The following is a 22,602-nucleotide window of genomic DNA, read 5'->3' as shown; positions in this document are numbered from 1 at the left end:
CTCTCATCCAAGAGGCTTCATCAGTTCATGTACGCATCTGACCAGGCTGGGACTGGTCAGGTGCGTTGAGAATAACAATGACCTGGACAAATGAGAATATTCACAGGCAAAAATCAATGTAGAAAAAACGTTTTTACTGTAGAAAATTGTGATATGATATTTTTGCCATATCGCCTGCCCCTGACGTCAGCTCTGCCATAAGCAGTCACATGTTTTGCACTTTCTTTCATTAAAATTGGTAGCATGGGTAAGAACTTCAAAATGAAGTAAAAGGGAAATGCAAAACCTTTCAAAAGTGTATATAATATGATGAAATTAATGCATGATGTATATAATATGGATGAAAAGAGAGCAGGGCACATGTTGCTGAATGAAGCTGAAACCCTAACCTGGTTGAAGTTTACAGGCCTTTCAAAAGTGAAAAAACAGCTAGATTACTGCTTTATATGCTCTTGAACTTTTAAAATAGCCTTAAATGCCTCTTTTACATCCTACAGCTCCTAGAAAACAAGCTGATTGTCTGACTGAAGCGTACAGTCTCACATTACACTTGATCCCACGCAGGCTGTAACGTGTCCATATATACACGGCATCTCCCTGCCATTTATCCTTGATACACACTCAGACTACGCGTTCCTCGAGCTAAGCATCTCACTCTGAGATGACAGACCACTGAATTATGAACGACCCTCCTTTGGTATTCTTTAGATTTGATATTCTTATAGTGACTTCCGCTCCTCACACAGAGCTGCTGGATACATTATGCGGAGGGCTTCTGAAGGAGCTGCATTATTTAGGTGGGGTTTCGTTTAAAACCATGTTCTCTCTGCTGCTCTAAAAGATTTAGCAGAAATTGGCAGTTTGACAAATGAAATACTGTCTCGCATGCATCATTCATGAGAAACGCTCGTAAGAAGAAGTTTTACTGCTCTGCCTTCCTGCTGGTTTCTTTTTTTCATGGTTACCTGACAAAACAGGAAAAAGCTGTCTTTCTCACATGGACATCGTCTTTCTGTTGAAATGTGCCGGGTCTCTGTGGAATAAACAGATCTATAGGCGCTGATTACAGGCCGGGCAGAGAGCGGACGAGTCACAGGCTCTGCTGGAACACTAGAGGGCGTCTCATACTCAAAAGAGGACCGTGAACTGTTTTGTGGGTTTGGTTGACATGTTGTGAATACTGGACAGCTGCAGGGCATCGTTGTGTCACTTTTGTAAAGATATTAAGCTTTAAGTACTAAAGTGAAAACAATAAGAGGATCTCAGCCCCAACAGCTACAGTTTAGAGGTTTGCAACTCTAAAATATAAACAGACAGATCGAGAATCTTACCTCACGTGTTGGTCCAGTTTAAGAAGTCTGCTCAGCAGCCCAGGTGTCCACCCTGCCAAGAAAGAAAGAAATGTGTGATCACTCATGGCACTAATGCCACCAAACCTATTTTGAGGTCATTTACATATTCATTTCCACTCTATCAGGTCACTGAAATTGCCTTTATCCATGCTTGCATTACTCAGTATTGAAGTAAGAAGTCTGTGTCCTCGGATTTTGAAATTAAAAAGCCATTGAATGTCTTGCACTGACTAAATATGCATTGAAATGATGTATCTGAATCTTCTGACTCTGAGAGTAACTCTTTATTTGCCCATGTTCATAAATTCAATGTTAAAGAATTCAAGGATAAAAACATCCAAGTTGACACCAAAAAAATTCCACATTAAAAAAAATCTATATACCAAATTCAGATGCAAAATACAAAGTATACAGTTAAATGTTAATAATTCAATGTTTAAAATACTACTCTACGGGGGAATTGTTGGATCTAACTTTTGTTATGATTTGGCACTGTAAATAAAATAAAATTGAATTGAATTAATTTGGCCCATTGGATTTTTTAACCTTGAATTCTTTGACATTTAATTCATGAACGTTGAAAAATAAAGAATCAAATTCAGCGTCAAAATCATTCAGATACACAATTTCAATGCATAAATATTCAATGCTCGGAATTCAATTGTTTTTTTAATTTCCAAACCCGACGACACAGATCTTCTTCCATACTGTTGCCTCTCATGTTGTCATCCATGTTGGTGCCAGTCGTAGAGAGATCCTGCAAAGCTTTAACTTTAGTTTAACCTCCTTCTTGCTAGCGTTTATCTTAGCACGTAAATAACTGAGCTGTGATCAGCGAGTGGAAACTGACTAACGAATTAATCAATGAATCAATGAATTTTTCTCATTTACAAATCTGATACATGGCATCTTTCCTTCAATGTGGTGCACAGGTGGGGATGTCATTGCAGGAACTCAAATTCTACCCATATACCTGTTCCTATAATGACGATTCATACAGGTTAACACATATTTTGTTTATTAATTATTGACTGAATAACAACGCTGACAGGTGATTTAATATCCGCATCTGTCTAACCTGAGAACAGATTGACGACATGTACAGAGGGGATATACAGTACATGCTATTTTCTTCATCCTCCATAAAGGTGAACATCCATATGGTGTTACCCGACTGCATTTTTCCTTTAGATTGGTAAGATCAAATTGGGGATATTTATAGCTCGTCTGGTCCTTATGACTGGCCCTCGAGATTATCAAAGCGTGAAAATTGAAGAGGAGGTATGTGGTAATGAGCAGGTATTGTCTCACTGTCTTTCCTGTTATTGATCCTTCTTCTGACAACGTGTAAAAACAACACATTCCAGCGTTTTTCCTCTGGTTTTTTTTTTTTGTAGAGACTGACTAAAGCATTCTGCATCCCATTCACTACCACATCAGTCAGGTTTTATTTACCCTTTTCTTCCACTTGAGAACTCTTCATTAACTCTACAGCGTCATCATATACATGCCAATTACCTCTCTAAACCCAGGTTTGCAGCATCCGTTACCATGCCTACAGCAGTCACTAGAAGGCTGCAGTTATTTAAAATGATGCCTGCTGTTACTCCTCTTCAAATAACTGTTTTTTCTTTAATTACATCAGAGAGCGTACTCTTGTCATGCCTAGGGTCATCCTTCATCTTCCCCCATGACTGCATGAGGCCTTTGTAATTATTGAAACCTGATATGGTTTCTTAAATAACTACGGGGGTGACTCATTTGAACATAGATCATGTAATGCTCTAGTACTGTCAGCTGGTAGTGTAAATTACAGCTGCAATGTCTTGGATAAACACTCTGACAGAGGAAAGCATAATTATAATAATAATAAGTTTATTTGACATAGCACCTTTAACCGACAGTCACAAAGTGCTTGCACGTGATAAAATTGTTCAAATAAGACCCAGACCATAAAATGAGCAATCGAGAAATAAATATCAATAGAAATCAAATTTAAAAAAGACTTAAAAACACAAAATTACAGTTTAAGTGATGTTCTGTCCTCCAAGACATTCAGGATTGTTACCAGCCGCACGGCAACGCTGGTATTGTTTTCAGCAACGCGTGCGTCTGTCTGCGTCCTGAGTTTGTCACTGCGTTAGGGCCGCAGCCATGCAAGTTACAGCTACGAAATATGACAGGTGTGTAGTTGAGATCAAAATGAAGGAGATAGAAAATGAGTTTGTTCTTAACAAGGGGGACAGAAAAGGGGGGGTAGAGCCTAGGGAAGGGGCCACTGTCCCCCCACTTTACGCCCCTGTCACGATTAAGCCTTGTGGCTCATGTGTCTCCAGCTTGTTTTAAAACAAACACTATTTTAAAGGCGTCCTTCTGTAACTGTAAGTTAAAAAATACTGCCTAATTTAAGACATACAGTATATGGACTCATTTTAAAAAAACAACAGACCATGGCTGTGTGTATCCAGGCGGGGTCTTAAAAGTACATATGTAGCGTCTACTTTGTGACACTTATTGTGACTGATTCTCTCTTTTCCTTATCTCTGCCGCCATCTTTACCGTACGAGAGACGGGGGGGTGAGTTTAACAGTTTTTTTTTTTGTTTAGGAGAGGAGAGGTAGACACATCTGGTTTCTTACTGGGACTAAAATAGCACTTTCTTATCTTGACTTACACTCACCGGCCACTTTATTAGGTGCACCTGTCCAACTGCTCGTTTATGCAAATTTCTAATCAGCCAATCACATGGCAGCAACTCAGTGCATTTAGGCATGTAGACATGGTGAAGACGATCTGCTGCAGTTCGAACCGAGCATCAGAACGGGGAAGAAAGGTGAGTGAAGTGACTTTGAACGTGGCGTGGTTGTTGGTGCCAGACAGGCTGCTCTGAGTATTTCACAAACTGATGATCTACTGGGATTTTCACGCACAACCATCTCTAGTGTTTACAGAGAAAGGTCCGGAAAAGAGAAAGGATCCAGTGAGCGGCAGTTCTGTGGGCGCAAATGTTGATGCCAGAGGTCAGAGGAGAATGGCCAGACTGGTTGGAGCTGATAGAAAGGCAACAGTGACTCAAATCTCCACTGGTTCCAACAGAAGAATGCAGGAGAGCATCTGTAGACACACAACACCACCTACTTTCTAGCAGATAGGGAACAGCAGCAGAAGACCACACTGACACTTTATTAAGCACCGGTGCACCTAATAAAGTGTAATTCAACAATAGTGGGCTATTCAAAACTATGCCTGGAGATGACCATACTGACATCCATGTAGATGGATCAAACCCTCTGGTAATCTCCTGAGACATTCCCTCTCCATATGGTGTAATATTATAAACCAGGAGCACAGTAGGCATATCCCAAAGTGACTCCCATTCAGCTATGAATAAGACGTTTGCCAAGATTAAAAACATTTATATAAGCATGTCAGATGCTGTCATATCTGCAGCATTATTTGTGAAGGTAATAAGACTGTGCTGCTTTGTGAGGTTGTTGTGCTTTGAGCTTAAATCAGCATGCTACCGTGCTAACGACAAAAATGCTAGCATCTTGACGTATAGCAGATTCCATGTGCACTATTTTAGTTCACCATGTTACCATGCTAACAGTTGCTTATCCAAACTCAGAAAGCACAGCCAAGGCTGGACACATTTAATCAGTGTGACAAACAGGTAAGTCAGATTTTGGATTCTAAGTAAGCCTCAGTGTACCTGTGTACACTAGACTAAGCACCGAACGTCAAAGAAAGCGATTAAACAGATTGCACTGCAGATACTTATCTGTAATGTGTGATGTAATAGATGTTTGTAGTATATGTTTTTGTTGTTTGGTTATGCAAGACGGAGACGGAAAGTATTCTTATGATAAAGTGAAATCGTATCAAATCAAGTTTGATTCTGACCACGACAGTGTACTGGAAATGAGGGGATTACCAAAGGTCCACACATTCTATGTTTGTAACAAATGTGCACACACGGTACTCATGAACTAAATCCCTTAGAACAATTAACAGTACATTTTAAAAGACTTAACTAATTCTTCTGTCCATATGGGTCATAAAGGGGTTTCTTCTTACATGGACAAAGGTAAGCGATGAAGGACAAAATACACGCTTTGTTCTTTACAAAGATGCAATACAAAGACAAAGTTATGGAGCAAAATTAGTACCCACTTAAATTGAGCAACTTGTACTGCTGAGGCATTAAGTTATTATGTTATCATTGGCCAAACTTCAGAATACATTTTTCTACAGAACAAGAACTGTGGATTATGTCATTCAATTCAAGATTCAAGAAGCTTTATTTATCCCGTGGGAAATGATTGTGCAACAGTTTCAATATGAAGGTGGAAAAGGATCAGAGTGACAATAAGCATAAATACATAATCAAATCAAATAAAGCTAACATCAAATAAATCAAACAATAACTAAGTGTGACAGAGTGCAACAGACATTGTGGTTAAGCGTAGGTTTATACAATATACAACAATACGCAGCGTGCAGTTTAGCAGCATAATGATTTAAAATAAGTACAAACTAAAGAAGTGAGAAGGAGCGATAAGTGATAACAGTGTTAAAAATGTAGCAGCATTTCCTACAGAACTAAGTGACAGTAAAGTACAGTGAAGTGTAGCAGCCCTTTTCATGGTGAAGTAAGTTAGTTAAGGTAAGGTACAGTGAAGTGTAGTCATCTCAAGAATCCCATTAGTAAGGGATTACTCCATGGCCTGTACGTAGAGGAGGAATGTTTGCAGTCACTAACAACCCTTTTTATGTACATCTATACTGCCAAAATAATAATAATATGTTTCTTTTCTAATAGTATTGTCCTTCTCTTTTTTGTATGTTTTTGCTCCACTGTATACACACTGTTCTGTTCTATAAGGTACTTTATATTTGTCAAATAACGTGTTTATCAAGAATTTTAAAATGTAATTTCTGGTAAAAAGAAAGACAGGCAGTGCATTTGTATTAATCATATTTCTCAGCACACTAAATAAAGAAAACCATGTTCATGAAGCTGCAAAATACAATAGCACAACATGAGCAAACTGAGAAACGCATTCGCCAATTTGACGACACATATTGTGAATTACTGTCTATAACTATCTCAACAGGTGCACACCAGGCTGAAAGCATTCCTATCTCTCAACTTAAACCCTCTCCATTAGCGAGGCCTGGCATTCTGTGCAACACTGCGACGGCTTTTAACGCATTCATGAAATAGGTTCTGAACATCGCATGCTTTTGTAGAGCTCTTTAAAAGAGACTATATGAGTATGCTATGTTTTGTTACCTCAAACTATTCTTCTCTTCTATGGACCAATATCAAACTTTCAAGAAGAACTGCAGAATAAGACAATATGGAACAATATGATGACGGTACACGGCCACAGAAGCTAAACCCTCAACAGCATTTTTATACCTCACAGAGACAGAATGTGAACGGATGTTTTCCCTTCCCTTTTCACACACAGAGGTGCAAAAACCTCTCAGGAAAATGCAGAGATGGTGCAAGGTATTGATGCCGCAGGCTATATCAACCAAGGTCAAGAGTTCAGTTATCCCTTGAGTAAATACAACGGACCTTTTAAACCTCCCTCAACACATATTTCTATAAAGTTTTCTAACTTTGATGTTGTTAATTCTAAAACTAAGAAGTCATAAGTTCAATATTATGCACACATGGTTGAATGCTTGTAGGGTAAGAAACTATAAAACTAACTATTAGGGCTGGGACAATAAGCTATTCTCCCGATTCTACACTATACAATCGAGGTACTTGGGTTCAGATACGATACGTATTGCGATTTTTTAAGTATTGCAATTCGATATTAGGATTTATTCTGATTATTGTTACACTTGAATGACCTTTTTATAAGCGTTGGCATGGATATGGATGCACTACAGTTGTAGCGTCGGCTGATTTGACCACAGAGATTCAAGTGACGGCTGGTTTGACCGGAGCTGAAAAAGACGAGCACTCATCTCAGCTGTACTTCCGTTACTGTAGTCTCCATTGCGCTGTGTTAGCAATGCACGCTGTGTCCATGACAGTGTACAGCTCTAACCCCAAAGCTCAGAGTCCCAGCCTCCTTCCATAGGCCTTGCTTTCACTCTGGCTTGTTTTGCTGGAAGCAGATGTGGCGTCACGTGACCTATCAACTACAACAAGAAAAGCGGGAACTTTCTCCTGCCTCCAAATAGACTACAATGAAGCGATTGAATTGATTCAGCCATTAAAATAATTGTTTTTAAAAATCGTTCACAAACAATTGTTCGTAAAGACTCGTGATACTTAAGGGTATCGCTTGTTTCCCCACCCCTGGAAACTAGACTTTCTTCATCTGTGAAAAGCACATTGTAATCCATGATGACGCCGTGCACTGATGCACCCATGGGAATACACACACACCATATTCGTGGTCAGACAATGGTCTGGTTTGCACCATAAATCCCTCCTGAGTGAGATATTAATCTCATCTATTTTATCTTCAATTCAATCTACAACTGAAAGCATAATAGACAATGCATCATCTGTCCCTCCTTCGTTTTTCATAACTGAAGTTCTAAAAAGAATAATCCTGTCATGAGTATAGCCTAATTTAGTTTAGCAATTTGGCATTTCATTCATTCATTCATTAATATAAGAGATTATTTTAATTACTTTTTCCATTCTCAGCCAGACATTAAATCGTATAATGTATGACCTTTTGCTTCCGACCTGTGTGTGTGTGTGTGTGTGTGTGTGTGTGTGTGTGTGTGTGTGTGTGTGTGTGTGTGCGTGCGTGCGTGCTTGTGTGTGTGTGTGTTGAGCATGTGTGTGTGTGTGCGTGTGTGTGTGTGTGTGGGATCTGTCAATCATGTGTCACACTGTGTCCAGTACTGTTGAGTAAACTCCATGTGGCGGGTTTATGCGTGTCTATTAGGTGTCACACGCTGCATCGCACAGAGAGAATGTGAGAGCTGACAGAAGAGACAGAAGAGGCAGGAAACAAATATGCTCAGTCTTTTAAAAATTCAGTCCAGGTGACTCGACAACCTGTAATTTGTGCACCTGTTTTGACAACTGTCTGGACAAACATGGATGATAAATACGTGTCCAAACTGTCACCGACAGTTGATTTTTGGGCAGGGATATACCTGGTGATGGTTGGTAAGTACATTGCTTACTCGTTTCATTGACATGTCGACTTGTGTCCTAAGATTCATACGTTGAGCTTGTGTATTTATTTTAGGATTCTACTAAAGAGACGCCTTTGCTTTCAGACGGCAGCTAACAGATAAAACTCATAAAAGACTTAAATAAGCACTTTATTAAGCCTCTAAATTATTGGTTTGCCTGTCCTCTTCGTTTGCCTTCAGAAAACACAGTGAGGATGCATATTTTAGTGTCAAAGTCCTTCTTTCAGTCCAATGAGCTCCCCATTTTTTGTCTACAATATTGTTCATTTGATTTGCTTTAGTTCTTGTTATAAGTCCTTACAGGTGGAGGGACTTCACAGGCATGTGGTTGGCAAAGGACAAAAAATAAGAGCAATTTGGTTATTCTTTTATGGAGATTATAAGATATACCTATATAGCAATGTTGGCAGTTGGGGAATGATTTTAGCATGTAGTTAGCGTTGAATTCTACTGTATCACAGGAGAGGAGTGATGTTGTGCTGCACTTGGTTGCACCGGCTGTGTGTAAGTTCAAACCTAGCCTAGCTTGAATGTAAGTTCTGACTTAGATCAGAGTTTACATACTACTAACATGTTATTATAAAGTACTGCACCAGCTGGAATAGTTCCAAGTTACAGACCTGCCGACATAAGACTTCCACAAACATGATGCCGATCGAAACGCAGCCGTTAAAAATAAGTCCTTCCAAGATTGACTTTGCTATAGGATCATTTCAAAACTTTGTTGGTGATTCAATACAAAGTGCACACATTTGCTGTGTGAAGAGCAATACAAGCAGTAGCTCTTTCTTTGTGATGGCACTTTAACAACTATATTAAATTTTCAACAAAACGTGACCCGACAACAAGAATATTTGCCTTCATGAACAAGGGATACCACTCAATCGCCACTTAGACTGTGTGATGCTGATCTCGCTCTAATTCTGTGATCAAATGGCCAGGATCTAAGCATGACATCTTCATCCTCAGGCAGCCAAGCCTTTGAAGAGACTACGAGGCAGGAAGAAACCCCAGGAGGTTGCAGGGAGACTCAGAGTATCGCCCTGAAAAGATTGCTCATGACCCCGTATCTAAACCCAGCGAGCAAGTGTCAGTGAGCAACGCTACAGTTCAGCACACAACGAAAGGAGAAAAAAGAAATGCAGCGCACGATGCATAGACCGACGGGCCTATTTGCACATACTACAAAATAACAGCCTAATAATAATGTCAGTGAATAACAGTTGGTCATGTGATACAGCTCATGTAAAAATGTGATGTTGCATCCCTGTGCTTCTAGATCTTCTCGTAGTTTCAATATTTCTATGTTCAATTTGATCTTTTCAAGCTCGTTTATTTTCTCTTTCAGCTTGAATCTTTATTTTTTTTCTGCTTGAGCTTAATGTCAGCTGTAAAGAGTCGACATGTTTTGAGATTATCTTTTGTGCTGGGAGCAGGAGGCCTTCTGTTGCCTCCAGTACGCCTATAGCACACCAGCAGTCACACAATGGTGGTGAGGGACTGCTGTATTATCGCTAGCAGCGTCATTTTATCAATGTAAGGAAGCATTATGAATTGAACACAACAATAGAGAGCTAACTACACTAAAACATGCAAGGTTGCTTAAGAGATAAGATAATTAAAAACAATCAAACTGTTGTTGAAGAAAACAATGCATGCCCACAGGAGGCACATAAGACAATTGATTGATTGATGCTCCTTCCTAATGCATTGTCTTGACTCTTGTCTACTCCCTCCCAACTACAAGAACCTCTTATTATTCCCTGCCTGAAGAGTCTGAAGAGTTGACACTGATGATTCTGTGGAGATCATTAACACATGATCATCCTGACATGAGTCCCCGGTGATCTAAAGGTCAATAGCCTTCAAGTGAAGAGGCATTAAATCAAAACCCAACCCTGCATTTCAGTATTACATTGCGTAAATTTAGGTAAACGATGATTTTTATCATATTTTTCATTTTCCTTCCTCTCAGTGTTTTTCAAATGAAATCACATACGCAGCACATTGTGAGAAGAAGTGCCACTCAATGATTACTGATTAAGTTCACATTCAACAGAAGCACCGTTGCATCAGTGTGTCGGCAAGCACGTCTTGCTGAAGGTGGGACCTCATTAACTTGCTGTTGGGTGATATTTAAAAAGATGTTACAGGGAAGGTTTTCGTTGCCACCGTACTCTACGGGGGAATTATTGGGTCTGTGTAAATCATAAATAAGTCATAGAGTGCTGTCTTTACCTACTCTGTAAAGTGTCCTAAGATAACTTTTGTTATGATTTGGCACTATAAATAAAATTGAATTGAATTGAAATTGAATTATTGTTTTGATATTCTTCTTGACAATTTAGTTAATCATTTATGTACACACAATTAAAAAATATGCTGCGACATAAGTATGCTGGTATAAAAAATGAATGCAGAGCACTTCGTTCAGGGTTCCATGCTTTTTGGTAAATTAAAAATGAACATGTCAGCACAATATTGCATGTACTGTCAATCACATTTCATAAGCTTATGTAAGAGAGAGACATTATGTTCATCAGGTTGCACCCAGAACACATCAACCAATCTCTCTAATGGAGTAGGTATTATTAAAGCAATAATTTTTTAATAACAGTCAGTTCCATTTTGAGACTCATGTGCACCATGAGCACTTTGCTACACAGAGGTGATATTGTAGAGAAGATTCACTATTAATCGGCTGTGGAGTCACGTCATTTAATCAGATCTTATTCTCCTTCCTTCATATGACACGTCATCATTACATAATCAAAAACAAATTAATAACTAAAGTGTTTGTATCGGTAACTTTCAAATCCTTTAAATTTCTGCCCATTGTTATTTCCGTATGTATGCATCGTGACATTCTGGAGAAAGCACTTTAATCACATGCACTCTCATCAGCCCTGGTCCATATACAAGAGAAATACTCTATAATGAGGCGAGACCATTTCCCAATGAGCTATACATGAAGAATGTACACGTGGGGAATGTGTTTAAACCTGTAAGGCAGTTTTCTTTAACAGATCAACATATTTATTGATGGGATTGTTGGATATGTTTTCTCTATGTGAAGTCCATCATCACATCTGTGTAAAGAATGCAAAACTAACCATTAAGCGTCAGAAATGACTGGAATCTGAATCCGTCCCTTGTGTGTAAATGCTCACACACCATCTCTCTTAACGAAGACACTGACACACAAACCTGAGGAAAAAATATCAGCTGTCCGCTGCAGCAGCCCATTTATAGAATGTACTTATGTAAGGATGTATTATTTCAACCACCCGCTGTTAATCAGAATGCTATTTTTTATGCACCCACCCAAACGATCGGCAGATTAATTGCGGTGCATGCGTGCATCACTAATGTACATTGCTGGGATAAAGTACCATTGTTCTATCTCCGCTATGGGGCTAGGCTCCATTTTGATTGGTTTAAAGAAAATACAAACAACGAAGAGCATTTTCCCCCCTATCCCAGAAATGATGAGCAGTATAGACAGTCAGATCTGGTCTGGCTATGTGAAATGATTCTGTGTTGCTGCTATTCTTGGCCAGGTCTCCCTTTTAAAAGAGAATATTGATCTCAATGGGACAAACTGGTAAAATATAGGCTACATAAATAGAACTAATAAGTGTTGGAGACGCTGGTAGGCTGATTTTGTTATCTAAAAGCAATGTTCACACCAGCTTTCTTTAGACCGGTTGAACCAAACCACCAGAGCTCATGTGTCAAACTGATACAGTAAGAGCGGTTGTGGCTGCAGGTTTTCATTCAACCAAGCAAGAACACACCTGACTTGACTTATTCAATCACCTGAACTGCCTTAACACAGTTGTTGTTTTTGCTTGGTTGGAATGAAAACCTGCAGCCACAACAGCCCTTTACTGGATCAGTTTGACACCCCTGCCCTAGAGTGTTTTATTGCATGTTTTGGTTTGTGTGAATGCTGGACTCTAAATTCTGCCGTGGGCCGAACAACTTCTCCCTGATCCGCTTCTAAGAAGTGTCAAGTAAACTCTGGAGCGGTTCATTTCAGGTGTGAAAACAATTCTAACCAATCACGTCTTTCCAGAAATGCATTCTTTATCAAATTATTGAATATCTGCTGATGTGCACTCTGGATCAACACCAACATGATGTACAGTATCCAGGTAGAAATTGGGACAGGTTTGTTGACTTTTACCGCCCACCAACTGTATGACCAAGGATCGAGCAACATTTCTAGCACAATTTGTGGACTGGACAATGTATCACCTTCACATGAGTTGCATTCAGAAACAGGACCTTTGGGTGTGAACCCAGCCTTAGAGTAAGGCCCCCTGTTTCCCCCTGTTTCCAGTCATTGTACTAATTAAAGCTAACTGACTGCTGCAGTTGTAGCTTCAAATTTACTGTTTAACTTTGAGAATGGTACTGATCTTCCCAACTACTGTCTCAACATAAAAAAATCAAATTAAGATATTTCCTAAATTTTCAAACTATTTCTTTAATTGTGTTGTTATCTATATCCAAATTGATACAATAATCAAGACTTAGACTTCTCTTTACCGATCCCTTTGGGATGACTCCACAAGGAAATTGAGTTTCCAGCAGCTTACAAAAGCACAAGGGAGGTATAAAAAAATACAGTTAAGGATAACCAATAAACTCTTAGCTAATAAATACAGAAAGTATAAAAAAACAAAACAATAAGTAACAGTAAGCAATAAACTCTTAGTCCAATATTTATGAGGTAGATGTAAGAATACAGGTCAAATAAAATTCCCGGAAAATGAAATCAGAGAAGTTAAATGTAGAGGAAATGTAAAAGATAAAATATATATGACTGTATATGACATAAATGAGCAGCAAGATTAAGTTATTGCACTTAAGTGGTTGATTAAGTTATTGCACAAAGAAAAGAAGATAAGTGTCAAGGTTTGTAAGAGTAGATTTTTAATTGCACAGTGAGTGGCTCCCACTCCTTCCTTTCTGTCCTTGTTATTTCCTCCTGCCGCCGAGTGAGGAGTTGTAGAGGATAATAGCCTGAGGGACAAAGGAGTTCTTCAGCCTGTTGGTCCTACACTTGGGCAGGAGCAGCCTTCCACTGAACAGTCTCCTCTGGGTGCTGATGACGGTGTGCAGGGGGTGGCTGGCATTGTCCATAATGTCCAGCCTTTTGTCCAGTGTCCTCCTCTCTGCCACCGTCACCAGCAAGTCCAGTTTCTGGAGGTGTCCTTCTTGGATATGCTGCCCCCCAGCACGCCACAGTGTAGAAGAGGACACTGGTGACCAAAGACTGGTAAAACATCCACAGCAGTTAAGTCCCGCAGTCTCCTCAGGAAGTGCAAAGATTTAAACCTTGTGACACTAAGATTATCCGGATGCTAAATAAGTAGTTTTTTTATATGTGAAAAGACTTTGTTGTTAGGGTTGGAAATATTAGCCAGCCCCCACACATTATATTTACCATGTCTGGATTTAAATGAGCATGGTATGGGGAACTAATGGGGAGAAAATCCCCACAGTGACTAAGGTCAGAAGAATACCAATGATTGTTCGGTTTGCTGGGGAGAAGGGGGCGTCTACTGAAATAGGCAAAGTGCATCAATACTGTAAATCATATCTCAGAATGCACATTAAGCATGTGATCAATGGGATATGCTTTAATCAGTCCTGATCTTTGTTGCTAGAGGGGTAAGTGCAGCATCAGAACTAAACATCAAGTCAATTTCTTTTTCGAAGAACCACTATAAATCTTCATGGAGCAGCACAGGCTGCCATTGGACAAGTGGGCGCAAAGCACTTGGGAGTTGACCTGTGTTCCCCACACAAGTGTGCGATCAGCCACAGCAAACCCATTCTCTCGGCTGTTGAAGGGGTTTAAAGGGGTTTGAAGCACATACATTTTACGTTTATGTGATAAGCACACAACATAATTTGAATTGATGTCAACTAAGGGCTGCTTTATCCCTTGCCAAAACATGAATATGAGTACTTAGGTTCAGTAATTGCAGAGAGAAGCTGGAACACGTTAGCTCCCAAGAGATCAAGGGCTTTGCACCCATTCAGAACCTCCGTGTTACCACATTTTCTTGTTTGTTGTTCTGTTACTGACGCTGCCTTCTGACCTCCACCGATGGGTGAGATCTAGCAAAGAGCTCTACAGGGATTGTGTCACTGATCAAAGTGTTGTTCAGATGCCCTCTTTTTGTTTCTCTATCCTATTTTTCCTGCAGCTATTCTGTCTATCTGTGGGAATGCAGCAGTACTGGTCAGCGCGGCTCGTCGTCTGGCCCTGCTCAAAGCTCCTGAGCTGCTGACAGTGAACTTGGCCATAACAGACATCGGAATGGCCTTCAGCATGTATCCTCTATCCATTGCTTCGGCTTTTAACCACGCCTGGATTGGAGGCGACACATCGTGCCTCTACTACGGCTTGATGGGCATGATCTTCAGCATAACCAGCATCATGACTCTGGCTGTGATGGGCATGATCAGATACATGGTAACAGGAAGTCCACCCAGGACAGGTAGGGTAATCTCAAATGGGATTTAAAGAAGATCTAGACCTGTATTCACAAAACATTTCATCTTATCGCTAAGGGCGCACTCACACTGTCCACCGGTACAATGCCCCGTGCTTTAGGGTACTTGTGTGTACAGTTTAAGTGTGCCCTAAGAGAACTCCTAAATAACACTAAGAAGTTTCTAGTGTGTCATCTTAAAACCTATTCCCAAACCTGCCAAGTTCAACTTTTACCAAGGAAGTGGGAGAACTCTTAGGCTAAGAGAAAGGACAGGGTTGACCCCATTGCTATGGATGATGTCATGTAATTAGCTGTCATGGGCTGCTTTGGGTTGTGTCAGTGAATTATTGAAAGAAATACTGTAGGAGGTTTCCATATATCCAGTAAAAAGTAACATGTAACAAAGAGTAATATAGGCCACTGACTAGTCCAGTATATGTGCAGCTAATCGTCAGCCTCTTTCATGTCTGGCAGCTCAATAATAATTAGCCGATATCAAAGCTTCGTAATTATCAGACTACAATAAACATGGTTGAGTGACCAAACTGGACGCAAGAACAGCTTTTACTTATTGCCCAACTGGCATGCATGAAAGGAAGGATATTAGGCCTATTAAAGGAACACTCAGTCAGGATAACTGGAAGGCAAAAAAAAGAAGCATGGGGGAATAAATGCCTGGAAGTAAATGCGGCTTCCCCACTATCAATAAAGGTTTCTAAAATATTGACGCAATAACAAGGCATTTTGTTGGCAGCAGCCATTCTACGACTTGCTCCTCGTCCTCTTGATTAGTTCGACTTCACAGATTTAGGGGCTGATTTTAGTGCTGAGACAATTTAAGTACTCTATCATTTAGGAGTGCTAAAATTGGGACTTAGACAGACTCCTAAATCAGCAAGGTAGGACTATTTTAAGCTTCATGGTGTTTTGTGAATATGGGCCCAGAGCCTTTTTTCACAAATGGCAGTTGGCATAAAGAAAACAATCTTAATTAAGTAGTTTATCGTCATTGATTATTGACCTTCTTAAAGCTGGACATCCAGAAAGCCTCTTAATCTTTTTAACCATAACCTAAACCATTATCTACAAACCTTTCAGTTTAATATCAGCCATACACCTTATCAGTTTATTGACGAGGATTATTGATGAGACCGAGCACTCAACAAACACTACCTGATTGATCTTTACACACATGATTTATTGATCTGCTATTATTTTAAATCTTAGCTAAGCTCACTGAACAAGCCTCGCTGTTTTAGGGGGGAAGGGGGGGGGGGGGTGCTGTCTTCTTTCATCTCTCCACTTACTGAGGGCTTCACTCTTAATAGGCAGTTGGTTTTTAAAAGGGTCCAAAGCAAGCAGTACTCACAGCGCAGTCTATTGCATAGCCTTAACTGACATTTACACTGATGTTCATTTGTTCTCGTCAACAAGTTAATAAAGTGTAATGTGTTAAAAAAAAAAAAAAGCAATATGGCAATATGGAACCCAGAGCAATGAAACCTCATCCACAACCAATCAGAGCACCAAAATGACGTAGCGGGGGCCGTTCTTGGTCCGTCTTGATTACAATAAAATGTGTTTCTGAAAACATTTGAGGTGAGAAATAAGCAGCATGGGGGGTACTTAGTTTGGTCAGAAGGCTAGAAATGTGCTTTATAATAAATAAAAGTCCATTTACCATTTAACAGAGTAGCAGAATCTTGGTTCATAATTGATAGTTTGACGATTTAAGTTGCAATGGACACGGTACGCCAGTTACATTCTGTAACCATGTTCGGTAACAAATATCAATTCATTCAATTAAGAGCCACTAATGTTCACCTTTTTATTCATCTTAACCATATCAAAGTATTTTAGTTGCCTAAGCCCAGCTATACCTTAACCATGATTCACGTACCATAAACCGCATAATAACCATAACCACACCACATTTGTGATGTAAGGCTATTGTAGAATGCAAAACTTTTGCTGAAAAAGCTCCACTATCCCAACAACCTCTTCCTTATGTGCTTAGCTTTCGGCATTGTTGATTTAACTTAGATCTAATGTTCATGTTCGTGTGGGGATAAGCTCGCCCGGAATCCTCATTTCTGCTCTGATTGTTCACTCAAAGAGCCGAACCCTTTTTGTCCAATCGACCAGTGGATTTATTGATGTGTCTGCACTGCTGTCATTTCACTCATGTATCAGACTCATCATTGGATGCTGTTCAACTACAATTGCTGCCTAGGTTCTTATGCTTTATGGTGCAAAAGTCTTATAACAAGGAATTGCATTGATTGTAATAGAAAGTAGTACAGTATGTAAACATATGACATACGACTAAACTCTGATTAAAATGTATTTGTACACAGGGATCAAGTTTCAGAGGAGAACCATCAGCATTGTGATCAGTGCGATCTGGCTGTACGCAGGCCTGTGGGCCTTGTTTCCCCTGCTGGGTTGGGGCAGCTATGGGCCAGAGCCGTTTGGACTTGCCTGCTCAATCGACTGGACCGGCTATGGGGAGTCAATGAACCACGCCACCTTCATTATGACTCTGTCTGTACTCTGCACATTCCTCCCCTGTCTGGTCATCCTCTTCACCTATTTTGGTATTGCCTGGAAGCTACACAGGGCCTACCAATCCATCCAGAGCCACGATTTTCAATACGGCAATGTTGAGAAGAAAATCACTCTTGTAAGTATAAGACGATCAATGCTGTCTTGATCTTTCAATATTGTCTTTCACTGATTGGAACATCTTTATGAGACATCGCGCACAACATCTATTATTAAATGCAGGTAATGATGAAAAGGCCTCAAAGCTATGTTCTACATTCTGAAAATTAGTTGAGCCTCTGAGACAGATTTGAAAAAAAGCGTGCAAAAGGTGACTCCACTTCAGTGTGAGGTGTGATGTTGAATGTTGAATGCCTCATCTGTAAACCCCATTTAAACTGTATGTTCACGTGTGCATTTACCTGTGTGTGTGAGTGCATATTCATGACTGTGTCCAAGTGTGTGCATTGAAATGAGTTTGAATTCAAAGGGTTTTTGCAGCAGATTAGAAAATGAAGCCATAATTCTTTAGTGTTTGCTTGTAATTCTGTGCGTAGTTTGTTACTTTGGTCAGGCTGCAGGCAATGACCGCAGGGCATTGAAGAGGGATTGACAAAGATCGGAAGGGAAAGTGTCGGGCTGATCTGCCGATTGTGCTTGACAGGGCACGCTGGGTTATCGACTGGTCAACATTTTTACACATCTGGGTTCCTGTGAACACAACAGCTTTTCATATGCCCTGCGGACATGATTGTTGAGCATGTGTGTTTGAGTGAGTGTGTGTTTGTACGCATGTTTGTACCTGTAACATTCACTTCCCTTATTCACACATTTCCCAAATTAATTAGGAATCCGACCGTTAGAGCTGGATTCAACATGTTCCGTAGATCACTGGTGTTGATCGGTCTAGCCTCATTGTCTTAAAGTCTGCATTGTATTTATTCCATCAGGCCACTTGAATAAAAAAATTATGCTTTTCATGTATGAGTTTCTCTATATCGCTCTCTTTCCCCAATTCATATAGTTAATATTATGTATTTCACAAATTTACTGTTTCACTCTTATACTATCGGGACTATTTTATAGCCAACTCAAAGTTATTTGACAGCCCGTCGAAAGTACGGCACTGTGTATTTTTTACGTGGATGACAGAGTACATATTTTAAACATTTATCCTTCTAATAAATAACTTTTCTGCTGTTTCACGCACAAAGTTGAATGTTCATGATATGGAAACAGTGAATATAAGAAAGATCTCTATGTGCAAAGGGAGTTATGTTTTTTATTTGGATGGCTAGTCGAGCGTGTGACATTTCAATCAGGAGAGACTTCATTTGTGACATCATCATATTTTAAAGAGGTATAGAGGGTCATACATGAGTCACGGGGTGTGGTCTAGACCTACTCTATATGTAAAGTGTCTTGAGCTTACTTTTGTTATGTAAATTCATCCATACAAACATACACACGACTGACAGATCCATCTCTGCTTTGATATTGGCAATTCATATTCCCATGTAAATTTCTCATTTGATCTCCTTTGATCACTCAATATTCCTGTATGAGGATATTGATGATGAGTGGAGGAGTTTTTAACATAAATAAACATTAACTGCAACGGGGAATTGTTGCTTGGGTCCAGACTTTTAAATCTGCTGAGCTGTTTCTCGGCTGAGACAAGCCAATCAGCGCGATGGCCAGGACTAACGCTGTTGTCAAGCTCTCACGCGGTGTGTTTATATAGACGGAAGTCACTGGCCAATCACAACCAAGTTGTGCTTATGTCATTGGCTCCACCATAGCCTACGCTACTGTTGCTGCTGTAAAACAAAAAGATGTATTAATGGCTTAGTCCTAGAGCATTTGAAAGTCTAAAAGAGCCGCATACTTTAATTATTTTATCCCCATTCCAGTGTGCCTATGGCTAAACCAGAGGTATCTTGTGATTGGTTAGGGCTAATTGAATCCCCCTCCCCCAATGGAAATAAGTTAGACTGCGGGGGATGTCAGACTGAAGATGGAAATGAAGTGTTACTAATAATTCATTGCTTTATTTGCTGTCAGTAGGCGGTGCTGTGACTCTGACTCAACATGGGTGTGTAAATGTAATTAATTTCCTTGCGGGAGCCATCCCAAAGGGATTAATACAGAGTCCAAGTCCAAGTCCAAGTCTAAGTCTAAATGTCTTCAGGTCTGGACTCATACAGAATGGGAAATCTGGGATAGAATGGACAATGTAAACTCACGTTACAACAGTTTACTGTGTCATGCCGAAACATACAATTTTCCCAACACGCCACGCCAACGCCGTTCCAGTAAAACATAAATGCTTCGCAATTTGGCATTGTGAAGGTCTTGTGGTTCTGCTGACCACATTTGGAATTGATCTGTTGATTTCTATTCAATTCAAAAATGCTAAAAGTAATAAGGGGGGCGCTTGAGCTTAATCGAGTCGACGTGCCACGCCCAAGCCCAATTGTGGCATCAAATCAAAGTAATTACTAGTCTGAACATGGGCTTTTCGTAAGTTTTTGTGCATTCTAAAGTCCTTAAACATGTGTTGGTAAAATGAAAATTGACGCACGAAATCTAAATATGTACATGTGCTCTTTAAGATGAGAGCAATGATCCCACCAAATTTCATGAACATCAAAAGGACTTTTTCCCAACCATGGCATGCATTTGGGGGGCGATATGGAGCCCGCCGGCCACACCCGACCCCAATGACTTTCAAACTTTACAACTTTCGCCACTTCCGACCTGTGTGCCACTTTCTGTGAGCCTATGTGCAGCCTGAGCCCCTCAAAAATGATGCCGCAGTAGAAAAATAAGGCTGCGTTGTTTCTACTTAACAATACTGTAGAAGACTAAATCTGTAAATGGGTGATGTGATTTATATTAACAATGAACAATTATCTATCCAGTATTTTAAGAAATATTTTTTACAACTGTTTATATTTAGTCACAGTTCACTCATCATCAGGATGAACACACACAATGAAGCCCTTTCTGTATCTGTATTCTGTAAGTTGTATCCCGATGCTGCCGTGATGCTTTAAAGCTGTACAACATTTCAGCTGGATCATCGGTTTTGTTTTACAATTTCAGTGCAAAAACATCGTAATAGACTAGTATGAATTTTATAGATTCATATTTGAGGGAATATCATTATTTGCTTTTTGCTTAAGAAAGCAACATAAGGTGTTTTTATTATAACTGCTGGACAGAGCCACACTGGCTGTTTCCTCCAGTCTGTGCTAAGCCAAGTTAGCTGGCAGCTGGTGGTATTTTCATATGTAGTGTACAGGCATTAAAGGGTATTGATCCCCTCAATGCACCCTCAGCAAGACAGCAAATAAGCATTTGTTCCAAAATGTCAAGGTATTATTCAAAGGGATTTTTTTCAAATCAGTGGTTTGGTGCTTTTCAAAGGAACCTGTTTTCCTCTTTCTCTACTGAAACCTAGCTGCCCCCACCTGTTTGATTTCATTGTATTTATTCCTCCCTTGTTCTTTCATACCTCTGCTCTTATTTCAGATGGCTGTGATGATCAGTTCAGGCTTTCTTATTGCCTGGACCCCGTATGTGGTCGTCAGCTTCTGGAGCATGTTTCACGCCAAGGAGCAGAGTCACATGACTTCATTTCTCACCCTGCTACCGTGCCTCTTCGCTAAGAGCTCCACCGTATACAACCCTTTCATATACTTCATCTTCCAACGTACCTCTCGCCATGAGCTCCTCCACCTCCAGAGACCGACGCTCTGCTGTTGCCATCAGATCCATTCACCTGCTGAGAAAAGGAAGCTTGAAGGTGAAAGGGTAAAGGACTCTGATGGCACAATTATTGAAGATGCGACGGATGAAGCCTGTGTGGGTCTAACTGGAGTACCTGGAAGTCACTCTGGCAGTCAGATGATGCCTTTGGGCTAATGTCATGAACTCTGCGTTCACATTTGATTGCTTTCCTTATTTTGTCATTGAAGTATGTCATTGAATGTTTCAGCCTTTTGGCAAATTGCCTGATTCGCTATTTTTCGCCAAGCGTTAAATTAAATGGTCGATACCACTCTTGTGTCTAAATTGCAAATATAGAATAGACATATTTGTCTACTCACATGGAAATTTGGCTCTGGCTTCACAGACATATACACTTAGATTCTTCCTTTACCAATGCATGAGATAGCAATAAGTGGGCCAAACTGTTGGGCATGCTTGCCAAACTTGAGACCCAGGTAACAGGGATAAATCCAAAACCAGAGGAGGGTCTAAAGACTTTAAAGACGGTGTTTTCAGCATGCTAGCGACTTTAAAGTTGAAAATAACAAAAAATATGTACAGTATAAGTATTTAAGTAAGTATTTTTATGTCAAATATTTTTATTTCATCTTTAAATTGTTCCTATTGTAGTTGAAAGTGCAACGTCTGGCAGCCTGTTAGCACCATCCTTGAGGGAACAAAGGTGTGGGCCCATCCTGTGAAATTCAATTTGCAGCAAACGAGTGAGCAAACGATAGAGTTATCCATCCTCGTTCTACTCTGTGTCACTGCAGTGACTGCTGCTGTATCCAATAAAGCTGTTTTTTTTTTTTTAAGTAAGAAGGAATATGTAGCTAGAGGAAGCTGCCGGTTAGCTTAGCTTAGGAAAAAGATTTGAAATGGGGAAAACAGTTATAGCTTGCTTTCCAAATGTAATAAATCTACCTTTAGCATCTTTAAAGCTCACTCATTAAAAACATTATATCTATTTTGTATTTATTTTTGTACAATAACCTTCTCGCAAGCTTAAAAATGGCATGGTGCAGTTTTACAAGGGGTGGCAGACTTAATTTAAGGGGCCTAAGGCGAACAAAGCCAGGGGCATTCTCTATCCATTCTTTTAACTCTGAATTTAATGGCATGGAGACAAAAAGTTACATAACACTGAACACGTGTCATCAAGATGTATTTCAAATTTAAGTCAAGAACGACAGCACAGATCATCTTCAGCATATTCTGTCAATTGTGCA

General features: G+C 39.9%; 1 protein-coding gene across 1 annotated transcript; it reads left to right on the top strand.

Moving 5' to 3' along the window:
• Nucleotides 1-8,435: 8,435 nt before the first annotated feature.
• Nucleotides 8,436-21,526, top strand: opn8a (opsin 8, group member a; the record flags this gene model as incomplete). The annotated part of the gene is made up of 4 exons (XM_083933936.1): nt 8,436-8,508; nt 14,762-15,055; nt 17,410-17,735; nt 21,134-21,526. The coding sequence occupies 4 exons, from the start codon at nt 8,436-8,438 to the stop codon at nt 21,524-21,526; spliced, it is 1,086 nt and encodes a 361-aa protein (XP_083790062.1).
• Nucleotides 21,527-22,602: the final 1,076 nt, after the last annotated feature.

This window comes from Echiichthys vipera, assembly GCF_963691815.1.
Source record: "Echiichthys vipera genome assembly, chromosome: 19".
Classification (NCBI taxonomy): Eukaryota; Metazoa; Chordata; class Actinopteri; order Perciformes; family Trachinidae; genus Echiichthys; species Echiichthys vipera.
This window is presented reverse-complemented; position numbering and strand designations above follow the sequence as displayed.